Source organism: Zootoca vivipara, chromosome 1 (genome assembly GCF_965207765.1).
Source record: "Zootoca vivipara chromosome 1, rZooViv2.hap1.1, whole genome shotgun sequence".
In the NCBI taxonomy this organism is placed as follows: domain Eukaryota; kingdom Metazoa; phylum Chordata; class Lepidosauria; order Squamata; family Lacertidae; genus Zootoca; species Zootoca vivipara.
Window position 1 is genome coordinate 129,512,870 of NC_142582.1, and position 21,071 is coordinate 129,533,940.

Here is a 21,071-nt window from a genome sequence, read left to right on the forward strand (position 1 = left end):
AAACTTGGCTTCTCGCAGTGAGGGAACCGCCAGAAGGCCCTCGGCACTGGACCTCAGTGTCCGGGCAGAGCGATGGGGGTGGAGACGCTCCTTCAGGTATACTGGACCGAGGCCGTTTAGGGCTTTAAAGGTCAGCACCAATACTTTGAATTGTGCTCGGAAATGTACTGGGAGCCAATGCAGGTCCTTCAAGACTGGTGTTATGTGGTCTCGGCGGCTGCTTCCAGTCACCAGTCTAGCTGCCGCATTCTGGATTAATTGTAGTTTCCGGGTCACCTTCAAAGGTAGCCCCACATAGAGCGCATTGCAGTAGTCCAAGCAAGAGATAACTAGAGCATGCACCAGTCCGCGGGCAGGTAGGGTCTCAGCTTGCGTACCAGATGGAGCTGATAGACAGCTGCCCTGGATACAGAGTTGACCTGTGCTTCCATGGACAGCTGTGAGTCCAGAATGACTCCCAGGCTGTGCACCTGGTCCTTCAGGGGCACAGTTACCCCATTCAGGACCAGGGAGTCCCCTACACCTGCCCGCCTCCTGTCTCCCCACAAACAGTGCCAGGATTCAACCTCAATCTGTTAGCCGCCATCCAACCGCCTCCAGGCACTCACACAGGACCTTCACTGGTTCTGATTTGAAAGAGAGGTAGAGCTGGGTATCATCCGCATACTAATGAACACCCAGCCCAAACCCCCTGATGATCTGCAGATGCAGAGGGTGGGCAACGTATGAAATGGCGCAAGAACCTCTTCCCATACAATAGATGATCACGATTAATTACATTTATTGGTTGCTCTTTTCACAAAGCAAAAAGGGCAACCAAAAGTAACTTATACTGTTGCTAATCTTTTGTTCAGAAAAATCTCTGGCCACCTATGTAGCTTCAAATTTGGGAGGAAGGGTGGCTACTTGTCATGTTTGCCAGAGGGCAGTGCCACACTTGTCATGGCAAACAGCATTGTGGAAGACTGGTACTCAGTATAGCTGCTGTAGTATGCATGTGCTTGGCTGGTTTCAGACATTTGTTGGCTCAGTCTCCATTGCTCCTGAGGGTTTGCAGTCTAACCATGGGAGCTGTCCTGCTTTTTCTGACTCAGATTGTTGCCACAGGCTGGCCTCTGCTTTGTTGGAACAGGACAGAACCCATACAATACATTGTGTGTTCTGTGTACAATGCTCTGTGTCTTGTGAGTCCCTTCCAAAATGAATGAAGCATCAGTGCCTGCTTATCAAACATTGTATTGTTTTTAACGGTGTTCTTTTATTGTTTTACACTGCCTTGATACTGCTGTGGCATAAAATTACTTTCATAACTAAAGCAACAAAACCAGAATTGCAATTGAGATTTGCAGGGAAACCTAGTCAGATGGGTGGGGTATAAATAATAAAACTATTATTATTAAAAACAAAACATTTTTCCCTCTGAATAGTTGCTTGCTGTTCCAGTAGAGAAAGTGGTCAAACTATACAGACGAGAAACTTGGGATCATCAATTAGATCTGCTGGATAAGTTCGTCACAATGGTTGGTATCCTTCAGGTGCTTGCTATTCAATCTGTACATATTGTAAGAAGAGGGCTTTCCTGACACACGAAGGAAGTGCTGGCTATCCATTGTTAAACCGATTTTCTAAATGAACAGTCTACCTGCAGGGAATCCTGTATCTCCTTATCTGGGAGAGTAAGCCTCATTGAATTCAGTGAAACTTACTTCTGTGCAGACCTGTATAATAATTGTGCTGCAAGCATCCTTGGGATATAGCAGTTCCTCTTTGGAAATCTGATACAGTATTAGTGGTTGTACCGCTTGCTGAAAGGAGTCTACAACACTTGCTCTCAATATCCTATGCATATGTATAAACAGTTCATTGCAAAGGTACTGTTCAGTTTCAAGTGCACTCAGACATTGACTCTTAACCAAAGGAAACTAGACCCAGTACTCCTTCCTATGCATCATTGCTCAGGCAAGCACGGAGTGCATAGCAGGACAGTGGAATGTGTTACCTGTGGGATATTAATTTTCTTTCCAAATGTTAGAATTGTAAAATTGAACCTGACATTTCATAGGACTGGGCAGTGGTCGTGGCAACTGGAAATAGTTTCACAACTTTCATATTTATATAAGATACAGGGTTCCCCCCACTTAAATACAAGGCTCCTCATCCCTCACGAGGATGATAAATGAAAAGTTAAAACAAGTGCCCAGTATCTTCATACATTTGTTTTGTCTTTCAGTTTGCTTAGAAAATCCCAATATAGATGCCTTCTTTTCCCATAAAGAATTAATAATCAGCACAGTTGCTTGGTGCCCAAAATGAAAGTGAGATTGTTCAACTTGTTCTGCAGTTAATGACGCATCATTATTATTTTCTTTCTCTACCCCCCACTCCCTACCAGCCCTTCAATGTTGTAGCCTGGTCTCCATGTGGACAATATCTGGCAGCAGGAAGTGTTGGTGGCTGGATAGTAATTTGGAATGTGGACACCCAGGAGTGCTTGGAGAGGTGCCTGTAGTTTTCATAATGTGTCTTGTAAAGATGAGCTTCCACAAAGTAGAACAATTATTAAGAGAGCAATTGGGAGCCACAGGTCTATGAAATGAACATTTGGCCCTCTTAATAGCTTTTGCTTACCTTTGGTTTAATCTAGAGGTGAAGCAGCTTGTGACAGGACAGATGCCTGCCTTGTTTTCGTTGGGCCATCTCCATTCCACGCAATCATAACTGTCAGCCTCTTTGTACTGCAGTGCTAAGTGGTGTGGATTTTCTGGAATTTTTTGAATTGGGATTGTTTTGGGGAGAATAAAATCCATTGGAAATTAGGGCAACTTGCATTGGGTGAAAAATCCCAATGCCCTAGAGCAGGGATGTGGAATTTCAGGCCCATGGACCTAAGACATCCCTCTTTGTATATAAGCTGTGCACATTAATTTTTAGCTGGGTGTTGGGCCTGCCTGGGCATAGCGGTGTGGGTTGCACAGACCACATGTGATTCATCTGCCTTAGTAAGAACCAATTAGAATTGTTCTTAACCACATATGATTCAGAAGGATGTAGCACATTGAGCTTTGATGAGTCAGGAGGACTAGTGTGTTTGTTTCTCACTTAATTGATTACAGTTACAGTATTAGGACTAGTACATGGCACAGGGTTTCTTCACAGCGTTCTTGTGTTCTGCTGTAATGACCTTTGCTAAGCCAAGAATGATTTGTCCAAATCTTGTGAGCTAAGCAATTTTTTTCTGTAGCAAGGGCTTAACAGATCGCAATTTTAGACCTGCACAGAACACTGGTCTTTCATTATTTTTTAGGGTGAAGCATGACAAAAATTATACCATCTGTGATCTGGCTTGGCACCCAAAAGGCGGGCAGATTGCTTATACGGACATGGAAGGCAATCTGGGACTACTTGAGAACGTCTGTGATGTAGATGGAAAGAAATCAAACTGCAAGGTAATACAAACCGGAAGCTTTCTTGGCTTCTTCGGTATCCTTTCCCATCATGGACGGTAACCCTTATCTACTCATGTAAATCTGGAGTTTGGCAGGCTTGGGGATAAAATGTGATGTTTTCTTGATGGCAGTATGTGCATTTTATGACAGTAACTTTTAAACCACGGCTTTAGGCATCTGCTCCTGGTGTCAAAGATTACGATGAACTGTTTGATGAGGATGACAGCGAGGACTTCCTGAACAGAGACTTGGTTACAGACGATGGGGGTTCCAAAGCAGCGAGGAATGATGAAGATGAAGACGACGACGACCTCATGATGGCATCAGGCCGTCCCAGAAACCGAGGGGCAATAATAGAGGATGATGAGAACTCCCTAGGTTTGAATTTTCCAAAGCATGGGTGTGTGGAGCGTGGGTGGGGGTGGGTGGACAAACACTTCAGGAACTGCAGACACATCATAGATGCTGCCAACCTGGCTCACAATTTCCTTTGGTTGGGGGGTGGGTGTTGCAAGATTAAAATAAAAAGCCCTTGCTTTCCTAAGCCACTGATACAAAGCTATTTATCTTTCATAGATACTGGATACCTGAAAGCTAACTCTGCCCTTGATAAGGAGGAACAAGAGGATGACCAGGAAAGCCTTGCCCCGCTGCTGCCTCTGTCGTCAACCCAGAGGCCTTTCTACGATGGGCCAGTGCCAACTCCTCAGCAAAAGCCCTTCCAGCCTGGCTCCACTCCGGTTCATCTCACTCACCGCTTCATGGTGAGTTTTGTTTCCTTGGCTTAATAATAATAATAATAATAATAGTTGGGAAAAGGCACTCTTGGCCATCGGTCCCACCTCAGGATCCAAGAGTGATACTGAACCGAGAAGTACCCCCAGGCTATGCAACTGATCCTTCAAGGGAGTGTGATGCCACCCAAAACAGTACCAGTTCCCAGATCAATTGGTCCCTTCATCAATTGTTGTCTCCTTTTTTGGGGGGGGGGGAGCGAGCTGAGTTCTTTTTTCTGTTCTTTTGTTGTTGTTGTTTAGTCGTTTAGTCATGTCCGACTCTTCGTGACCCCATGGACCATAGCACGCCAGGCACTCCTGTCTTGCACTGCCTCCCGCAGTTTGGTCAAACTCATGTTCGTAGCTTCGAGAACACTGTCCAACCATCTTGTCCTCTGTCGTCCCCTTGTCCTAGTGCCCTCAATCTTTCCCAACATCAGGGTCTTTTCCAAGGATTCTTCTCTTCTCATGAGGTGGCCAAAGTATTGGAGCGTCAGCTTCACGATCTGTCCTTCCAGGGAGCACTCAGGGCTGATTTCCTTAAGAATGGATAGGTTTGATCTTCTTGCAGTCCATGGGACTCTCAAGAGTCTCCTCCAGCACCATAATTCAAAAGCATCAATTCTTCGGCGATCAGCCTTCTTTATGGTCCAGCTCTCACTTCCATACATCACTACTAGGAAAACCATAGCTTTAACTATACAGACCTTTGTAGGCAAGGTGATGTCTCTGCTTTTTAAGATGCTGTCTAGGTTTGTCATTGCTTTTCTCCCAAGAAGCAGGCGTCTTTTAATTTCGTGACTGCTGTCACCATCTGCAGTGATCAAGGAGCCCAAGAAAGTAAAATCTCTCACTGTTCTTTTTTTAAAGCAGTGCATATCTACATAGGCTGCTGTTGCACAAAACAAAACAAAAACCCTTCCAGAAAGGGTATGTGTGCGCACCTCACAATTCCTGAATGGAGGCGAAAAGTAGCGTAAGATTTCTATGTGAGGGGGAGTGACTCTTCCCCGCCTCTTCCAAGAAAGAAGGTGATGGGGTGTTATTCCACAGAGGAGTAAACAAATTTCAATAAATAAGACGCCATCTTTACAAGGAGAGAAATGAAAAGAGAAATGTCCCAGGAGCAAGCAACTTGCCTGGTCTCTATAAGACATTGCCCCTGGCTTTTGCTGTTTGGAGTAATAAACCACAGTAGAATTTAAGTCTGCACTGCAGCCTAGAGCCCTAAACTCTTCTCTGTGGTATAATATTGGCCAGCATTTATCAGATCATTTCACAGCAGACATTGGAGTCCTCTCTTGGGCATGTGGTATTGTCATCCCCTTTGCTTTTTGAAATTTCTTCTGCCCTCAGCCCTTTAAACCAAACATGTCAAAATAATCAGCCACTTGTCCCCATCAAATTAAGGGGGAAACGGAGAGTTTATAATTTTTATTTAAGTTTTTGTATGTTGCTTTTCAAGAAAAGGATCGCAAAGTGGCTTCCAAAAATCCAGCAATAATGTTTAATAATTTATTATTTATACCCTGCCTGTCTGATATTTGTGTGAACATGTATCAGTCTAAAAACATAAGGATGATTTGCTTACACCATGTCCATCTACAGTGCATCTTTTCAGGACTTTGTGAATGGGGTGTATCCTACCATGCAGGCCCTGCTTTTCCACTTAAAGCAGACACAGACTCCGTGGGGGCCTCTGCTAGAATTAGACCAGGTGACCTGGGATCCATTCATAGAAGAAAGCAGGCATTAGAAGGCTATATGTTGCTTTTCTGAAAGTAGTGTTACTGTTGACATTCCTCCTATAGGTGTGGAACTCTATTGGTATTATTCGCTGCTATAATGATGAGCAGGACAACGCCATTGATGTGGAGTTCCATGACACGGCCATCCATCACGCAATGCACTTGCCAAATTCTTTGAATCACACAATGGCAGACCTTTCCAGTGAAGCTATTTTGCTAGCCTGCGAGAGCACAGAGGAGCTAGCGAGGTAACGCTTATTTGAATGTTTCTGTGAAGAACACAACTTGTTGAAAAAACAACAACTACCAAACCTATTTTTTGGCATGCCATGGGTTTACCTGTAGTGGTCGTGATCAGGATGAATGGATCTCAGAGCAGTTGTTAGTTGAACATACAGTATCTTGGAGATACTGTTACCGTTTGTTTCGTGCAGAACCTCAAGGGAACAGCTGAGGAATGAGGAAAAGGTGGAGCTGATAAATGAAATAAGACTTACTAATTAATAAATTGGTGATCAGTTTTCCTAGTGTGTTTTCAACTTGTAACAGTACAAACTAGCATTCTGGTTTAATTTTGTCTCCAACAATACTGCTACTATTGGGTGACGACACCCCACCCCACCCCGAGAAACATGTTAAGCAGAAAGACTCTAGTTACAGGTAGGTAGCCGTGTTGGTCTGAGTCGAAGCAAAATAAAAAAATTCCTTCAGTAGCACCTTAAAGACCAACTAAGTTTATATTTTGGTATGAGCTTTCGTGTGCATGCACACTTCTTCAGAAAGACTCTAGTTTGAGCATCCCTAATCACTTGTTTTTTGTCCCCCCCCCCATTTTTAGCAAGCTTCACTGCATACATTTTAACTCTTGGGATTCCAACAAGGAGTGGACAGTTGACATGCTGCAGAATGAAGAGATTGAAGCGGTTTGTTTGGGCCAGGGCTGGGCTGCGTGTGCCACAAGCACCCTTCTCCTCCGCCTCTTCACAAATGGGGGAGTTCAGAAAGACATCTTCAGCCTCCCTGGCCCTGTGGTGTCCATGGCGGGACACGGAGACCAGTTATTGGTGGCTTTCCACAAAGGTGATTTCCCTGGCAGGCTTCTTTTTCCTGTTTAAATATGTTTCGGGGTTAGTTACGTTTCCTCCCCACCTCCTTTTTCGCTGCAACTTCCATTTCAAAAAATGTCATAGAAGCATCATGCTTTGATTTCGAATGGGGAAATGTCGAGTATGTTAATTTAGTTGCATTTCTAAAGTGAGCTGTCATCACATGCCCAACGACTTCCATTTGTTTGCAATTTTACTACTGGCTTTCCACCACCCGTCTCTCTGACACCCCTGTCTTGCCACAATGAAGTTTAGGCTTCATTGGAATTGTTTTAGGATAATGAGGGTGAAAGCTGACAGTATCCATCTGCTAGCAGAGCAGACACTGTTGACAGGATGGATTCTCTTCTCCCTCACAGACCCCCACCCTTCAGGATGGGGAACCCTCCTTAGCAGACTTGGGGGAGGATGGGGTGGGAGGATGAAAGGCTGTGATGTTGTGGGGAAGAGAAGAGCGGAAGGAAATACTACATAACAAAACAATACATAAGAATAATAAAAGAAAGATAAAAAGAAGAAAAAAGAAATAAGAAAGAAATAAAAAGTAAAAGAAGTAAAGAAGATCTATCAATTTCATTAACATCTTTTTTTACATAGATATTTGACTTCCACCAATCTCACAACACTTCCTTTTTTACCTAACCTACCTATCTGTATTTCAATTTTCTCGTCTTAATATGCAAGTTTCTTCACGAGATTATTCTAGACACAGCCAAATTTTAACCCTTGAACCTTGTCTTTCGAAGTGTTCGTTCAAACAGTCCCATTCCTTCTTAACTATATTTATTGGTTTTTGTCTTATTATGTCCGTCAGCTTAGCAAGTTCCAGATATTCACAAAGTTTGCACAACCATTCTTCCTTGGTGGGTATTTGATTGCCCTTCCAATACTTAGCCACCAGAGAGCCAGCATGGTGTAGTGGTTAAGAGCGGTGGACTCGTAATCTGGTGAATGCTTAAAAATGAACCAGGGGATAGAAATTCAGCCAGGTCCTTCAGGTGCCCAGAAAATGGCACACTGACAGAGCAACTTCCAGGTATCTTCACTCACCATAAGCAGCTCCTATTCTGCAACTTCCTTCGGTCTAGAATTAATCGTCCCCCACCCCTTTTGCTTTTATAGGTACTGGCTTTGAAGGGGATCAGTGTCTTGGGGTCCAGCTGCTAGAGCTGGGAAGGACGAAGAGGCAGATTTTGCACGGTGACCCACTTCCTCTTTCCAGGAAATCCTATCTCACATGGCTAGGATTTTCAGCAGAAGGTAAGATGGTTCGCTTCTCTCCTTTATTCTGAGATGTGTCAATATCATTTCCCGGGGGGGGGGAGAAATGTGCAACATTGTGTGACAGAGTTCCCATTCCTCTACTCTCCCCTGCAGCCCTCTCACGCCCCATCAGTTCTATTCTAGAAGTTCCTGTGATCCTTTATATTGAGGGGTGGGTGGGTACAAGGGGGTCTGCAAGCAGAAGAGCAAGTCCCATTGCACAAGTGAAAGTTCGTTCTGTTAGTGGATGGACACAACTGGATATTGCTCACCAGCTTGGATCCTAAGTTTCTCTTCATGAAAGTGAGGGAAGCCAGTTTCTACCACCTCCCCTGCAGCAATCTGCACTATATTCCAAATAATTCCCAAAGGCTCCCCCCTACCCCCAGGACAAGTGGGGGGGGGGGGCGGAGAAGGGAAATCCCTGGTCCATGAATGTGAACTCCTTACGTTCAGACCCTATTTCTGCAACTGTAATTTGTTATAGCCGTTTTTAATATTCAGTTTTGAACAGGACGCGGGTGGCGCTGTGGGTTAAACCACTGAGCCTAGGGCTTAGAATCATAGAATCATAGAGTTGGAAGAGACCACAAGGGCCATCCAGTCCAACCCCCTGCCAAGCAGGAAACACCAACAAAGCATTCTTGACATATGTCTGCCAAGCCTCTGCTTAAAGACCTCCAAAGAAGGAGACGCCGCCACACTTCTTGGCAGCAAATTCCCCGTGTCGAACAGCTCTTACTGTCAGGAAGTTCTTCCTAATGTTTAGGTGGAATCTTCTTCCTTGTAGTTTAAATCCATTGCTCCGTGTCCGCTTCTCTGGAGCAGCAGAAAACAACCTTTCTCCCTCCTCTATATGACATCCTTTTATATATTTGAACATGGCTATCATTTCACCCCTTAACCTTCTCTTCTCCAGGCTAAACATACCCAGCTTCCTAAGCCATTCCTCATAAGGCATTGTTTCCAGGCCTTTGACCATTTGGTTGCCCTCCTGGACACGTTCCAGCTTGTCAGTATCCTTGCCAATCAGAAGGTCGGCGGTTTGAATCCCCGCGACCCCCAGCTCCTGCCAACCTAGCAGTTTGAAAGCACGTCAAGTGCAAGTAGATAAATAGGTACCGCTTCAAGCGGGAAGGTAAACGGCGTTTCCGTGTGCTGCTCTGGTTCGCCAGAAGCGGCTTTGTCATGCTGGCCACATGACCTGGAAGCTGTACACCAGCTCCCTCGGTCAATAATGCGAGATTAGCGCCGCAACCCCAGAGTCGGTCGCGACTGGACCTAATGGTCAGGGGTCCCTTTACCTTTACCTTTTTTGAATGATTGCAGCCCTTGGACTTGATGGTGAAGGGCAAGCAAGAATCTGAATAAAATAATGATACTGATGAGCCGTTATCCCTAAGGGCTGGCTGACAAGCTAAATTGACTGCTGGTGTTGTTTGAAGAAGCCCGCAGCCTCCTAAGAGGTGGAGTTGCCTGTAACGTCCTAAGCGGGGAAGTTCAGCATTATTATTGAACATCCAGGCCTGTGGTAGATGGATCTGCGCAAGGAGCTTTTCAAGAGCAAAACTTAGCACCTCTAAACTTGAGGAAGATACCAGGGTGGGGAGGGGGGAAAGCACTGCTCTTTTGTGAATGACAGATGGGTATCCTGCAAGAGTAACATCATTGTTGCTGCCGTCTACCACCTTAAGAGGGTCACTGATACTTGTGCACTTGCTTGCTCTTGAAGATTACAAGGGGACATGGCTGTTAAAACCGAATTTCAACAACTTAGTTACTACAGACTACCAGAAGGTGGTGACATTTCCAAAGTTAACAGCCCCTGATTCTCTTCAAAATGTGCCATACTTTTTTTTATTCAGTAAGGCAGAGAGGAGTACTGCACTTAACATCCTACCTGTAGCTCATGCGTCTGTTTCAGAGAGAACCCTCAAAACAACACTGTGTTCCTGATTTTGTAGGTACCCCTTGTTACGCGGATTCAGAGGGCGCCGTGCGCATGCTGAACCGAGGACTTGGTAATACCTGGACCCCCGTCTGTGACACAAGGGAGCACTGTAAAGGGAAGTCAGATCACTACTGGATTGTGGGCATTCATGAAAACCCACAGCAGCTCAGGTAGGAAGTTAAGAGTTTGCATGGTTATACAACTGAAAAGCACGTGAATATTCAGGTGGTTTTGTCCAAAGCCACCTGCCTGTTAATCCTCTGCTGCTGTCTGTCTATGACTTCCCCACTGCTGCCTGTTTAGTCCACACCCCTCCAGCTTAAATTTCTTGGTTGGGAAGAGGACTGTGTGGAGCTGCTAGCAATGAAAGCAGCTCTTCCCCTTTAAACAGCCAGCTGTGCAACTAAAGCTGCACTTAATTGACTTGCTTTGGTTTATTTTCTGCTACCTTTCCACAGTGAGCTGTCCCCAGAGCAGCTTCTAACAGCAGCTAGCTAACAAAGCATGTTAATTAAGTAAAACAAAAACCGCAACAGTTTGGTAGGTGGAATAAATTCACTATTACAGAAGAAGTAATCGAGACTTATGTACCTTCAGAGTGAAAATACAGTTAACAAAGAAAGCTCCAGCTGCTGGAGAAGCAGGTCTTACTACCCCAAGTCGCTCTTGCCTTCAGTGATGGTATTGTCACAAATACCATCACCTTTGTTGTTTAGTCGTTTAGTCGTGTCCGACTCTTCGTGACCCCATGGACCATAGCACGCCAGGCACTCCTGTCTTGCACTGCCTCCCGCAGTTTGGTCAAACTCATGTTCGTAGCTTCGAGAACACTGTCCAACCATCTTGTCCTCTGTCGTCCCCTTCTCCTTAGGGCTGCCCCGAATCTCCTCTTTTACTTAGGGCTCTTTTACTTAGGGCTGCCCGAATCTCCTCTTTTACTGCAGACACCCTGCAGATACAGAGCGCAGCTGTACATGGTTGCTTTTCTTTTATCTTTCTCTTCCAATTGTTGAGTTATTTCCCCCGATAAAGCTAAGCTTGGGCTCATTGCAGCCACTCAGGGAGGCATCTTGCTGTTATCTGTGGACTTGGCCAATTGTACAGAAACGGCATGTTCTTCTGCTTCCTCCATCGAATCATTCATTTCTAGGGAAACTAATGAAAAGCCCCAGGATACGTCTGGGTTGATGAATGCAAGTCACAGTCATTGTGGTTTTCCTTCCTCTTCCAAGAAAGAAAAAGACAGAAAGTGTGTTATTTAAATACAGGGTTTCTCTTTATGTGTATTTTTAAAAATATGTCACCCAGGAGAGTGAGTGAATGCAGGATTTGATTGTAATAGTGTAATTGAATGGGGCTAAAATTTTAGATTTAGCAAATGCTTTTTTGGAGTTTTGTTCTACTTTTTGTAATATGTTACTTTTTTAAAATAAAAACTAATGCATGCCATTTTTCTCCCCTCTGATGGGGGAGAGTACAGAAACTGCCCCTCCCTGATCTGTAGACTGAAGTGGTAAAATGCAAGAAAAGCTGTACCTTTTATTTATTGTGCTGTGAGTGCATGAATTGCTCCTTTAGACAGAGCCTACTTTTTTGGGGGGGGGAGAGAGACACTGCTTTTAGGTGTGCATCTTAATTCTGTGCTTCCCTCCTTGCAGATGCATCCCTTGTAAAGGAGCCCGTTTCCCCCCTACGCTTCCCCGCCCTGCAGTAGCAGTGCTGCCATTCAAGCTTCCTTTTTGTCAAACAGCAACAGATAAGGGCCAGATGGAGGTAGGGAAAGTCAACATTGGTTTGGTTTGCTGGCTATCTTGCATCGGTGCCTTCTTGACATGTGTGTCCAGATTATTAAAGCAGCCCTTGAAATGTGTATGTAGTCAGAACTTGTGATTTTGTCCCTAGATCCATATTGGAAATGAGTGTTGTTAACAATGAAAGTGTTGTTAATGAAAACAACATTTTGGTTGTTGTTATTTATTGCACTTTTCACCCTTCCTATGTTTGGATCCCAGGTGAAAAATAATAAACGCATAAAACACGGTTATGTCACATAAAAAAATATAAAAAGCGATTGCGGTCATAGACAAATTCCTTAAAGCAGCAACGCATAGCAAATGCTGGACTCAAAATAATACCAAGCACCAAAAACTGAAGTGCATACAATATATCTTTATTTGGGGCTGGAAGACTAAAGGCCTAAATAAGGGATTGCAGTTTGCTTCCTTTTCTCAGACCCATTTTGTATGATTTTTGCTTTCTCTGTATTGCATGGAAGTGGAGCACACGAGTTCCTTGAGTAGTTTATCTGACACACCACTGATGCAAATTATCTCTGTTGTGAAGAAAAGCACTGCAGAACCCCTGTTCTTATGTGTGGGGCTGGTCAGAAACATTTGTTGAATTCATATTTAAATTGCATGTATTGAACAGAAAATGCACAGAAGCTATGCCCGTAGTTGTCTTTGCATTCATTCATTCATTTAATACACCACTGGGTTGTAAAAACCCTCAAAGTGGTTTACATGCATCGCATGTGGAGCGCATGCATTTGTGTGCTTGTTTATTGTAAGTACTAGAGCAATCTCAGGACCTTGTTAAATTCCTGCAAATATCGAGACCTACAAATGGTCCTGATTAAACAGCAACGTGTTGAACTGTTTCCCCCCTTTCTTTTTCATGCATGCTTTAGGAGCAATTTTGGCGCTCTGTCTTGTTTCACCGCTACCTCGACTACTTATCCCAAAATGGATATGAACACGATGAAAGTGTGAAAAGCCAGGCAACCCAAGAACAGCAGAGTCTCTTGATGAAAATGTTTGCGGTAAGTGAGGGAGGTTCTCAATTCAAAAAGCAACTAAAGGTCTTGAGCCAGTGTGGTGTAGTGGTTAAGAGCAGTGGACTCGTAATCTGGTGAACCGGGTTCGCTTCCCCACTCCTCCACATGCAGCTGCTGGGTGACCTTGGTCTAGTCACACTTCTGAAGTCTCTTGGTCTCACTCACCTCATAAGAGTGTTTGTTGTGGGGGAGGAAGGGAAAGAGGATTGTTATCCGCTTTGAGACTCCTTAGGGTAGTGATAAAGCAGGATATCAAATCCAAACTACTCCTCCTCCTCTCCTCCTCCTCCTCCTTGACGTATTTTGGTGTTGCACTGCTTAGCAAAATAGCATTATTTCTTTGCAGCTTGGGAATTTGGTTGTGACCCTTTATTAACCCCTGAAACATATAAAGGGTGTTTAGTCTTGAGCACACACTATTGCAAGATCTAGCTTGCCAACACACATGTGTGGTCTGAGCGTGGATAGGTAACGCAGATAGATCTGCTTAATTAACACACAGATCTTGTGGCTGGGCAGTGCCAACCCCTCTCCTGTTCCCAGGCTGCTGAGAAGCCCCAGGTGGGCTGGCTGTGACTGTAGCCAGAGCTGCTGCAATGGGAGGAGCCAGAGGTGTCAGGGATGGAGCCAAGGCACAGCACAAACTATGTGGAATGGGGCAGAATGGAGAAGGGTGAGGAGGGCTGGATCAGAGAGGAGGAATGTACCTGGGGGCTTAATGCATGGGTAGTTAATGCCTGTTGGGGCAGGAGGCTCTTAGGAGAGGAGCCTTGCTGAGCCAGGAGAAAGCTATGCCAAGAGAGGAAAGTGATGTGACAACTGTCCCCCTTTTGCTGGTGAAGCCTCAGTAAACTAACCCTAATGCGCCATAGTTCCTTGGTCTGCCGTGTCATAGCCCTAGAACTTTGCACTGCCCATTGCTGTCTTGTCTCCTGTACAGTTTTAAAATTTTGAGGTCCACTTCTTAAATTAACAGTTTTCAAAGGCAGTGAAACTCCGGTAGCAGGCTGGTTCCCACCAAAGTTACTGCTTTTTGAAAAAGCAGTATCTGAAGAAGTGTGCATGCACACGAAAGCTCATACCAATGACAAACTTAGTTGGTCTCTAAGGTGCTACTGGAAGGAATTTTATTTTATTTTTGCTTTTTAAAAGAATGCCCACAGGCAGGCGGCTTTTGCAGTGACAGGGAGGAGGATATGTGTACAGTGGTACCTCTGGTTGTGGACGGGATCTGTTCCAGAGGTCTGGTCAGATCCCGAGGTTTCCGCAGCCTGAGGACCTGAGGTAAAATACTTCTGGGTTTGCCGTTTTCGCATCCCGAAGTTTACATAACCATAGGGTTACATAACCAGAGGTACTACTGTATAGCTTTTGTTACCTTGATTTTACAAGACAGCGTTCCCTTGCTAAACACCACAGGACTTTGTTTCTCTTTTCCCCTTTCGTATGAATAGCTTTCCTGTACCCTGGAACGCGAGTTTCGCTGCATGGAGCTTGCTGAGCTTATGACTCAGAATGCCAGGAGCTTAGCTATCAAGTACGCCTCTCGCTCTCGGAAGCTGAATCTCGCCCAGCGGCTCAGTGAACTGGCAGCAGAGAGAGAGGCTGAGTTGGCAGCTGCTGAAGAGCATGGCATGCAAGAGGAAGAGAAGGAGGAGGAGGAGGAGGATTTCCGAAACCATCTGAATGCTGGGTAAAAAGAACTCCCAGAGTGACACTACAGTTGGCAAACTTTTGCAGTGAAGGAGTTGCAGGGACCTCATCACATGGGCATGTACTATTGACAGATAGTGAGTGTGGGTATTTGTGTGGCTTGCAGTCCCATATTCTATCTGCCAGTGCCTGAGGTTTGGTGGTGTCCCTTCCCTGTCAGCATTGTGGATAATGGCAAGCCTTTATACTGGTGCTCAACCCCTGGACTTAAACAATGCTTAAAAAGGGAACAGGCACCATTGGAGAGCCAGTGTGGTGTAGAATGTGCTTTTAACCAGATACTTGATGTTAGCTCTAGGACAGTCCGTTAAGGTGCTGTGCAAAATATGTTACTGTTCTTTATATTTCCCCTGTATCCTCCTTCCTTTTAGAAACCTCAGAGCGATTGATATCTTCTTCCAACCACACATGCTTAGTTTCATGAGTGGTACAGCACTGTCTATTCCTAGCCCATCACTGAGTTTAACAGAAATTTGGTGATTTATTTATTTTGGTGCCAGGGTGTGTAGTTATCTTCTTTTTTTACCTAGGCATGCAGTTTTAAGATATTTTCTAGTGTGTGACCTAAATCGGTTGTTGTTTTAATCTTACTAATGACCCAGTGTGTTACATGTGTGGCAGCTGCCTCTTATCTATCTGTTTATCTAAATATCTAACTAAATGAGTAGGCTGCTGAGTTCATTTATCTGCTTTCAGTTACAGTAGCACCCCCACAGAATGGGGTCAGGCCCGGATCAGAAACCTTCAACGTCAGCAAAGTATGGAGACCTACGAGGAAGAGGAGGAGAAGGAAGAGGAGGAAGGCACATCTGAAGTGACAAAACCTAGTAAGACTGACAGATGCACACAAGTATTAAGGGCAGAACGCTGTATCGATGTCATCTTTCTCAGATCCTGAGGGTGGGTTGTTGATAAGAGCAGACAAATAATGCATGACAGGCTCTACAAAGAACTATTTTCTGGGGTTTATTTTTCTTGATTCATTTTCCTTTTCAAGGAAGGAAAAGCTTGCTTCTCCTTTCCCTCAGTAATCAAAGTAGCATGTAGGGTCTGTCTTCTGTGTTTTCTAGCTTTTAACATTTTGTAGCTCACCATCTATTTTGCTTACCTGGTGTTCTTCACTAGGGCTATAAAACAGCACTTATTCATGGTTAACCTGGAAGATGCCTCAAATTTCACTTCTCTTCTAGTGTTTGCACTTACATATACACCATTTGTCATATCTTTCTGAAGGACCTCCGTCGGTGTCTGAAAAGGTGTCTACTCCCAAATCTGGTGAGTTAAAATTATTATTATTTTCTAGGCAAGGAAAAAATATTCATGGTTGTGCCTTTTTGTGTGCAACCTTTGGTGTCAGCTGCCCAACTGCAGTCCCTCTCCTTTTGCCAAACAGCACGCTTGCATCACTTAATTCTGATGTAATAAATTGGAACACTTCCTCTCCAGCTCCCAGTGTGCCCCCCCAAATCAGCTATGGGGATTTGGGGGATTGTGAGGGGCATGGGGAGAGGTGGCTTCAGGCAAACCTCATTTTATTGTGTTTTGCTTTATTGTGGTTCGTGGATATTGCTCCTTACCAGGACACGGGTGCCACTTCAGGCAGCCCAGCCAGGGGAAGGAAGCTCCCTGCTACTGCCCCTCTTCTGGCCATAGGAGTAGACTATGGCTGGAGCTGGGTTCTATTGCAATATTAGCTTTATTACAATGGTCTGGACCCGAACCTGCAATATCTCTGAGGTATGCCTATAAATGGAATCCCATGTATACAGCATTGAATGCAACCCTAAAACTAAAGAACACATAACATTAATTAACAAAGCACTTCTGTATACGCAGGCCCACTTAACTATTGTAAATGGGGGAAAAAATAGTTCCTTTTCCCAAAAGGCACACACAATGTTTTCTAAAGGTTTTCATTGGTGTTCTTCTCCCCTATCTCTTCTCACTCCAGTAACAAAAGCTGTAGTTGTGTCCAGCAGTCAAAAGCGAGTCAATCCCTTCAAGGTGAGAATTTGGTGGTTTTTAGTTCACTTCAAATTTTAAGTAAAATGTGTAAAGATGGTCAGAAATCCTGAGCGATGGAAAGTAAGGTTTTTTTCAATGTTTTGCTCCTCTAGGTATCCAGTAGCCAAAAGGATCAACTGGTTCAGCTGGCTAATATCATAGACAACATATCCAAACAGGGCAAGAAAAATTCCATGCCAAACAGCCGAGTTGCTCCAAACAAGAAGAGTCCAGTTATAAAACCGCTGGTTCCTAAGCCAAAGTCAAAGCAGGTGAGGATCTTGAGCTTCATGTTGACTTACAGTCGTACTTTGGAGGTCGAACGGAATCTGTTCCGGACGTCCGTTCGACTTCCAAAACAACTGGAAACCAAAGCACAGCTTCTGATTGGCTGCAGGAAGCTCCTGCAGCCAGTAAGAAGTTGCAGAAGCCCTGCCGTATGTTCAGGTTCCAAAGAATGTGCACTAACCGGAACACTCACTTTGGGTTTGCGGTGTTCGGGAGCCAAAATGTCCAAGTACCAAGACGTTCGGGATCCAAGGTACGATTGTATTGCGGTGGAGCTCAGCTAATTCATTGTTGTCAGCTCATATCAAGTGCAAGAAATGTTGTACCCTAAGTGAGGGTTGTAAGATCAGGCATGAATGTCAGTTTGTGAGATGAAGAAGTGAGAGAAACACAGAGCGAACAAAACAGGGCAACCCTCACCTCTTCTCTTGTATCCTTTATCAGGCTTGAAAGATCTTTAATACTTTTTTTCATCATTTAGGAGTAGCATACTAGTGATTTTATTGGGAATACTGGGTGATGCACAAAGACTAGATTATTGCATTTTCTCTCAAGGGCACACATTTTACCTGTTTTGCTTCTGAATTGTTGTTAGGTGTTGCTTGTTGTCACTGAAGAAGATTTTCATATCTGAAATTTGTTGGGCTCATCTCAAAAAACTGTTTTTCAGTCACTTGTTGAGGGTTAGGTTGTGGTGCACCATTCATAAATAACAATATGCACATGATAGACAAGTGAACACTGAACGGTCAAGAGTTGTTACTTTATCTCAAGGTGTATACAATTTTTCATTGGTTGTTTGACAACGTTTTTTTTAAGTGGGTAAAAAATGATGTTGCGTGGTCAAAAAGCTAAGACCCTGGAATACCTATTGTTTTTCAATACAAAGAAACAAAGTAGGTGAAGATAAAATACAGGCATACAAACAATAAATGCACACACACACGAACAAAGCAAAAGAAATGCTATCTCACTAACTTCTTCTGTTGTAGTTAATAAGGCATTTAAAACTGATGACTAGGAGAAAAAAAATATAAAGACACCTGGGAGGGCGTGGGCTTCCAGGGAACAGCCACCCCTCATCAACTCCAGTTCTTCAAACGGCTTTGACAACAGCGGAGGGGCAGGAGACAGGAAGGAGGAAATGAGCAGAGTGGGGCTGGGCTCAGGCAGCATCCAGGAGGACTGCCTACAGCCCGTGATACCAGTAAGGGAGGAGGGGCCAGCAGAGGTTTCTAGCGGGGAAACATCGGAGGGACGTCCTTTCAAATTCACCCCGGAACTGAGGCGATCAGCGGCTCGCAAACGCAGGGGGTGGAGATTTGGGGTCCCCAAATTACTCTGTTGGGGGAGGAGCCGAAAAGCGCCATTGCGAGAATCTGATGATACTGAGTAGACATGTTTCCATGAAGCTCTTGCACTGTAAATAATATCCACAATAAAAGTCTTAAAGACAAGATGGTTTGGAGTGTCGTTGCTCGAGGGTAGCCAGCAACACCCCTGACAACACCAAGAGATGGGTGCCCAGGGTATTTTATGGTCTGAAATGCGTAAATAATACATGTTCACTCTGAATTTTAGAAATCTGTATCTATTTGTATAGGCTGCAGCAGCTGCGTTTTTCCAACCCCGAACACTCAGTACTGAAAAGAAGAACATAGACGAGAGAGGAGGGAAAGCTGAAGCACCCCCACCTGAACCACCTCAAACTCCGACTGAGAGCAGTGACAATAAAAGGTCAGTGTCCCGGGGGGGGGGGACAGTCCCAGTCTTTCCCATTGCCATTGTGGGGTGGCAAATCCAGAGAGCTCCCCGGGTGTTCCAAAAGTTTCACTGCAGAATATTTCAGAATCCCCTTCTTCTTCTTCTTCTTCTAATTCTAATTCTAATTCTAATTCTAATTCTAATTCTTCTAATTCTAATTCTTTTTTGAGGCCAAAGACTGGGTTCCAGATGTGGCTAGAAGAGAACAGAAGTTGCATTGGGGCAGATAATCCTCATTTTGAAGAAACAGAGATAATAAAAGAAGGCATGAGTCGATTCAGAAATCTGTCTGCTGAAGAAAGGATGGTAACGGAGTTCCCTCATGGAATGTTTTACTTCTGTTCATTTGCTTCTTCTATAGAAATCCTTTTTTTCCTGTTTCCTTTCTCGTCCTGGGGTCTTCTGCTTTTCCATTGTCTGCTCCAGCATTGTTACCATGCCCCAGAATGAATGAACATGGAGCCAGCTGCATGAAGCATTAATCTGCCATACGTTTGGCACAGTATGGCCTATGTTGTGCCACACCAGGTGTGTAGAAGCTTAGGCCCTCCAGATGTTGCTGAACTACAACTCCCATGAGTCCTTGCAGGCATGGGGGGGGGGTAAGCTAATGTCGCAGAAGATGTAATCGGGATTCAAGATGACTTTAGCAGAATGGAGAACTGGGCCTAAACTAACCAAATGAATTTCAGTAGGAGCAACTGGGCACGAAGAACCAGCTACACAAATAAAAGATGGGTGACAGCTGACTTGCCGCTAGTAAATGTGAAAAGGATCTTGGGGTTTTAGCAGACCACAAGCTCAACATGAGTCAACAATATGAACTCACCCAGTGAGCTTTCATGACTTAGTAGAGATTTGAACCTGTTTCTCTCCAGGTCTATTTCAATGCTAATCACTACAGCATGCTAAGTATAATATTTGCACTGCACCCCCTGCTCAACATCTCCCCATCTTTGCTGCAGTTGGAAATCTGGTCTAGGGGTGATGCCAGGCTCTTCTGATCTTATTACGTTAGGATTCAGTGCTGGGGAAGGAGTATCCCATTCCACAGAATTCCCCAGTTGAGCAATATCATTCAGTGACCCTGTCTCATTCCTGCACCTTACCTCTGAATGGCTGAATAATGGCAAATCCCTGCTACGTTAGTTAATTGGTTTCCTCCCCTGCCCTAGGTTTGGACCGAGAAAGCCAAAGGAAAGGAAGCTGGCGACTCGTCGGAAGGGAAAAAGCGGAAGCGCTTGGAAGGTGTTAACAGTGATGGGCAAGAAAGCCAAGGGAAAAAATCAAAGGAGGACACAAGCTCAGTCACAAAACCCAGTTCTGTTGAGCAGTCTGCCATCGCAAAGCTATCAGCATTTGCCTTCAAGGGAAGATAAACCAGCCTGTGCTTTCCTAAGGGTACCTTGTGGGTTGACTTTAACCTGTTGTTTGAACCAGCCTCCAAAGAGGTGTTCCCCTTTTTATGTCATGCCCACACATTTAGTTGGTCCCAGTAAGCCTGCTTCAGTAAGCCAAATCCAAATGTTTCCTTTGGGACTGCACCATGGCAGCAGAAAGCAGATATGGCAAAGGAGAAAAGGCAGACATTCCGTTCCATAGATGCCCACTGTTCCTGCTTGACAATGTTCTTCTGACCTTCTGTTTTCCACTACTTCTTTGTTGCTTTTTTCTTTTTAAGTTACAGAATGTGTGAAAGCCTTTGTTAGGCTCTGGCACTTTTGGGGTTTGCCTGTCTTGCAACGACAGCCTTGTGAGCTTTTGACTTGACTCACTGTGTGCTAATAGGTGAGCGGAGAACAGTGGAGCCATCATGCAACCCATTTCCCACCCAGCCATGTTGAAGAAGAATCATTCACCCAACACCCATCTGGTTTGTGTAACTTTGCCCTTGATCTACGTAGGAAGGGAATGTAGGAGAGACTTGTCTCTTAGGTCGGGGTAGCTAGCGCAGTGCCCTCAAAATGTTGCTGGACTCCCCACTGGCCCCATCCACCCTAGCCAGTGATCGAGGATGATGGGTGTTGTAGTCCAACAACATTAAATACTCCTGCCTTAGGCATGGGGGCATCATTGGCTATCTCTGAATTCTGGTTGTTGTTTTTTCAAATGCTGGAATTTTGGTCTTTTTATGTAATGGTTCTACTAAATAAAGTGGTGACATTTGTATATCTTA

The 21,071-nt window shown here is 44.6% G+C and overlaps 1 protein-coding gene across 2 annotated transcripts in view; it reads left to right on the plus strand.

The window, feature by feature from the left end:
• The window catches only part of WDHD1 (WD repeat and HMG-box DNA binding protein 1), a 31,800-nt gene extending 10,729 nt beyond the window's left edge, over positions 1–21,071 (plus strand). For both annotated transcript variants that reach the window (XM_035101457.3, XM_035101726.3), the window contains exons 9-27: positions 1,428–1,520; positions 2,393–2,499; positions 3,305–3,446; positions 3,620–3,824; positions 4,023–4,210; positions 6,034–6,218; positions 6,809–7,050; positions 8,199–8,336; positions 10,304–10,460; positions 11,949–12,063; positions 12,980–13,111; positions 14,581–14,819; positions 15,536–15,666; positions 16,073–16,114; positions 16,791–16,843; positions 16,957–17,115; positions 18,735–18,868; positions 19,066–19,201; positions 20,071–21,071. In XM_035101457.3, coding sequence (XP_034957348.3) covers positions 1,428–1,520; positions 2,393–2,499; positions 3,305–3,446; positions 3,620–3,824; positions 4,023–4,210; positions 6,034–6,218; positions 6,809–7,050; positions 8,199–8,336; positions 10,304–10,460; positions 11,949–12,063; positions 12,980–13,111; positions 14,581–14,819; positions 15,536–15,666; positions 16,073–16,114; positions 16,791–16,843; positions 16,957–17,115; positions 18,735–18,868; positions 19,066–19,201; positions 20,071–20,274 — 2,802 coding nt within the window. In that variant the 3' untranslated portion in view covers positions 20,275–21,071. The remainder of the gene's footprint in view (positions 1–1,427; positions 1,521–2,392; positions 2,500–3,304; positions 3,447–3,619; positions 3,825–4,022; positions 4,211–6,033; positions 6,219–6,808; positions 7,051–8,198; positions 8,337–10,303; positions 10,461–11,948; positions 12,064–12,979; positions 13,112–14,580; positions 14,820–15,535; positions 15,667–16,072; positions 16,115–16,790; positions 16,844–16,956; positions 17,116–18,734; positions 18,869–19,065; positions 19,202–20,070) is intronic.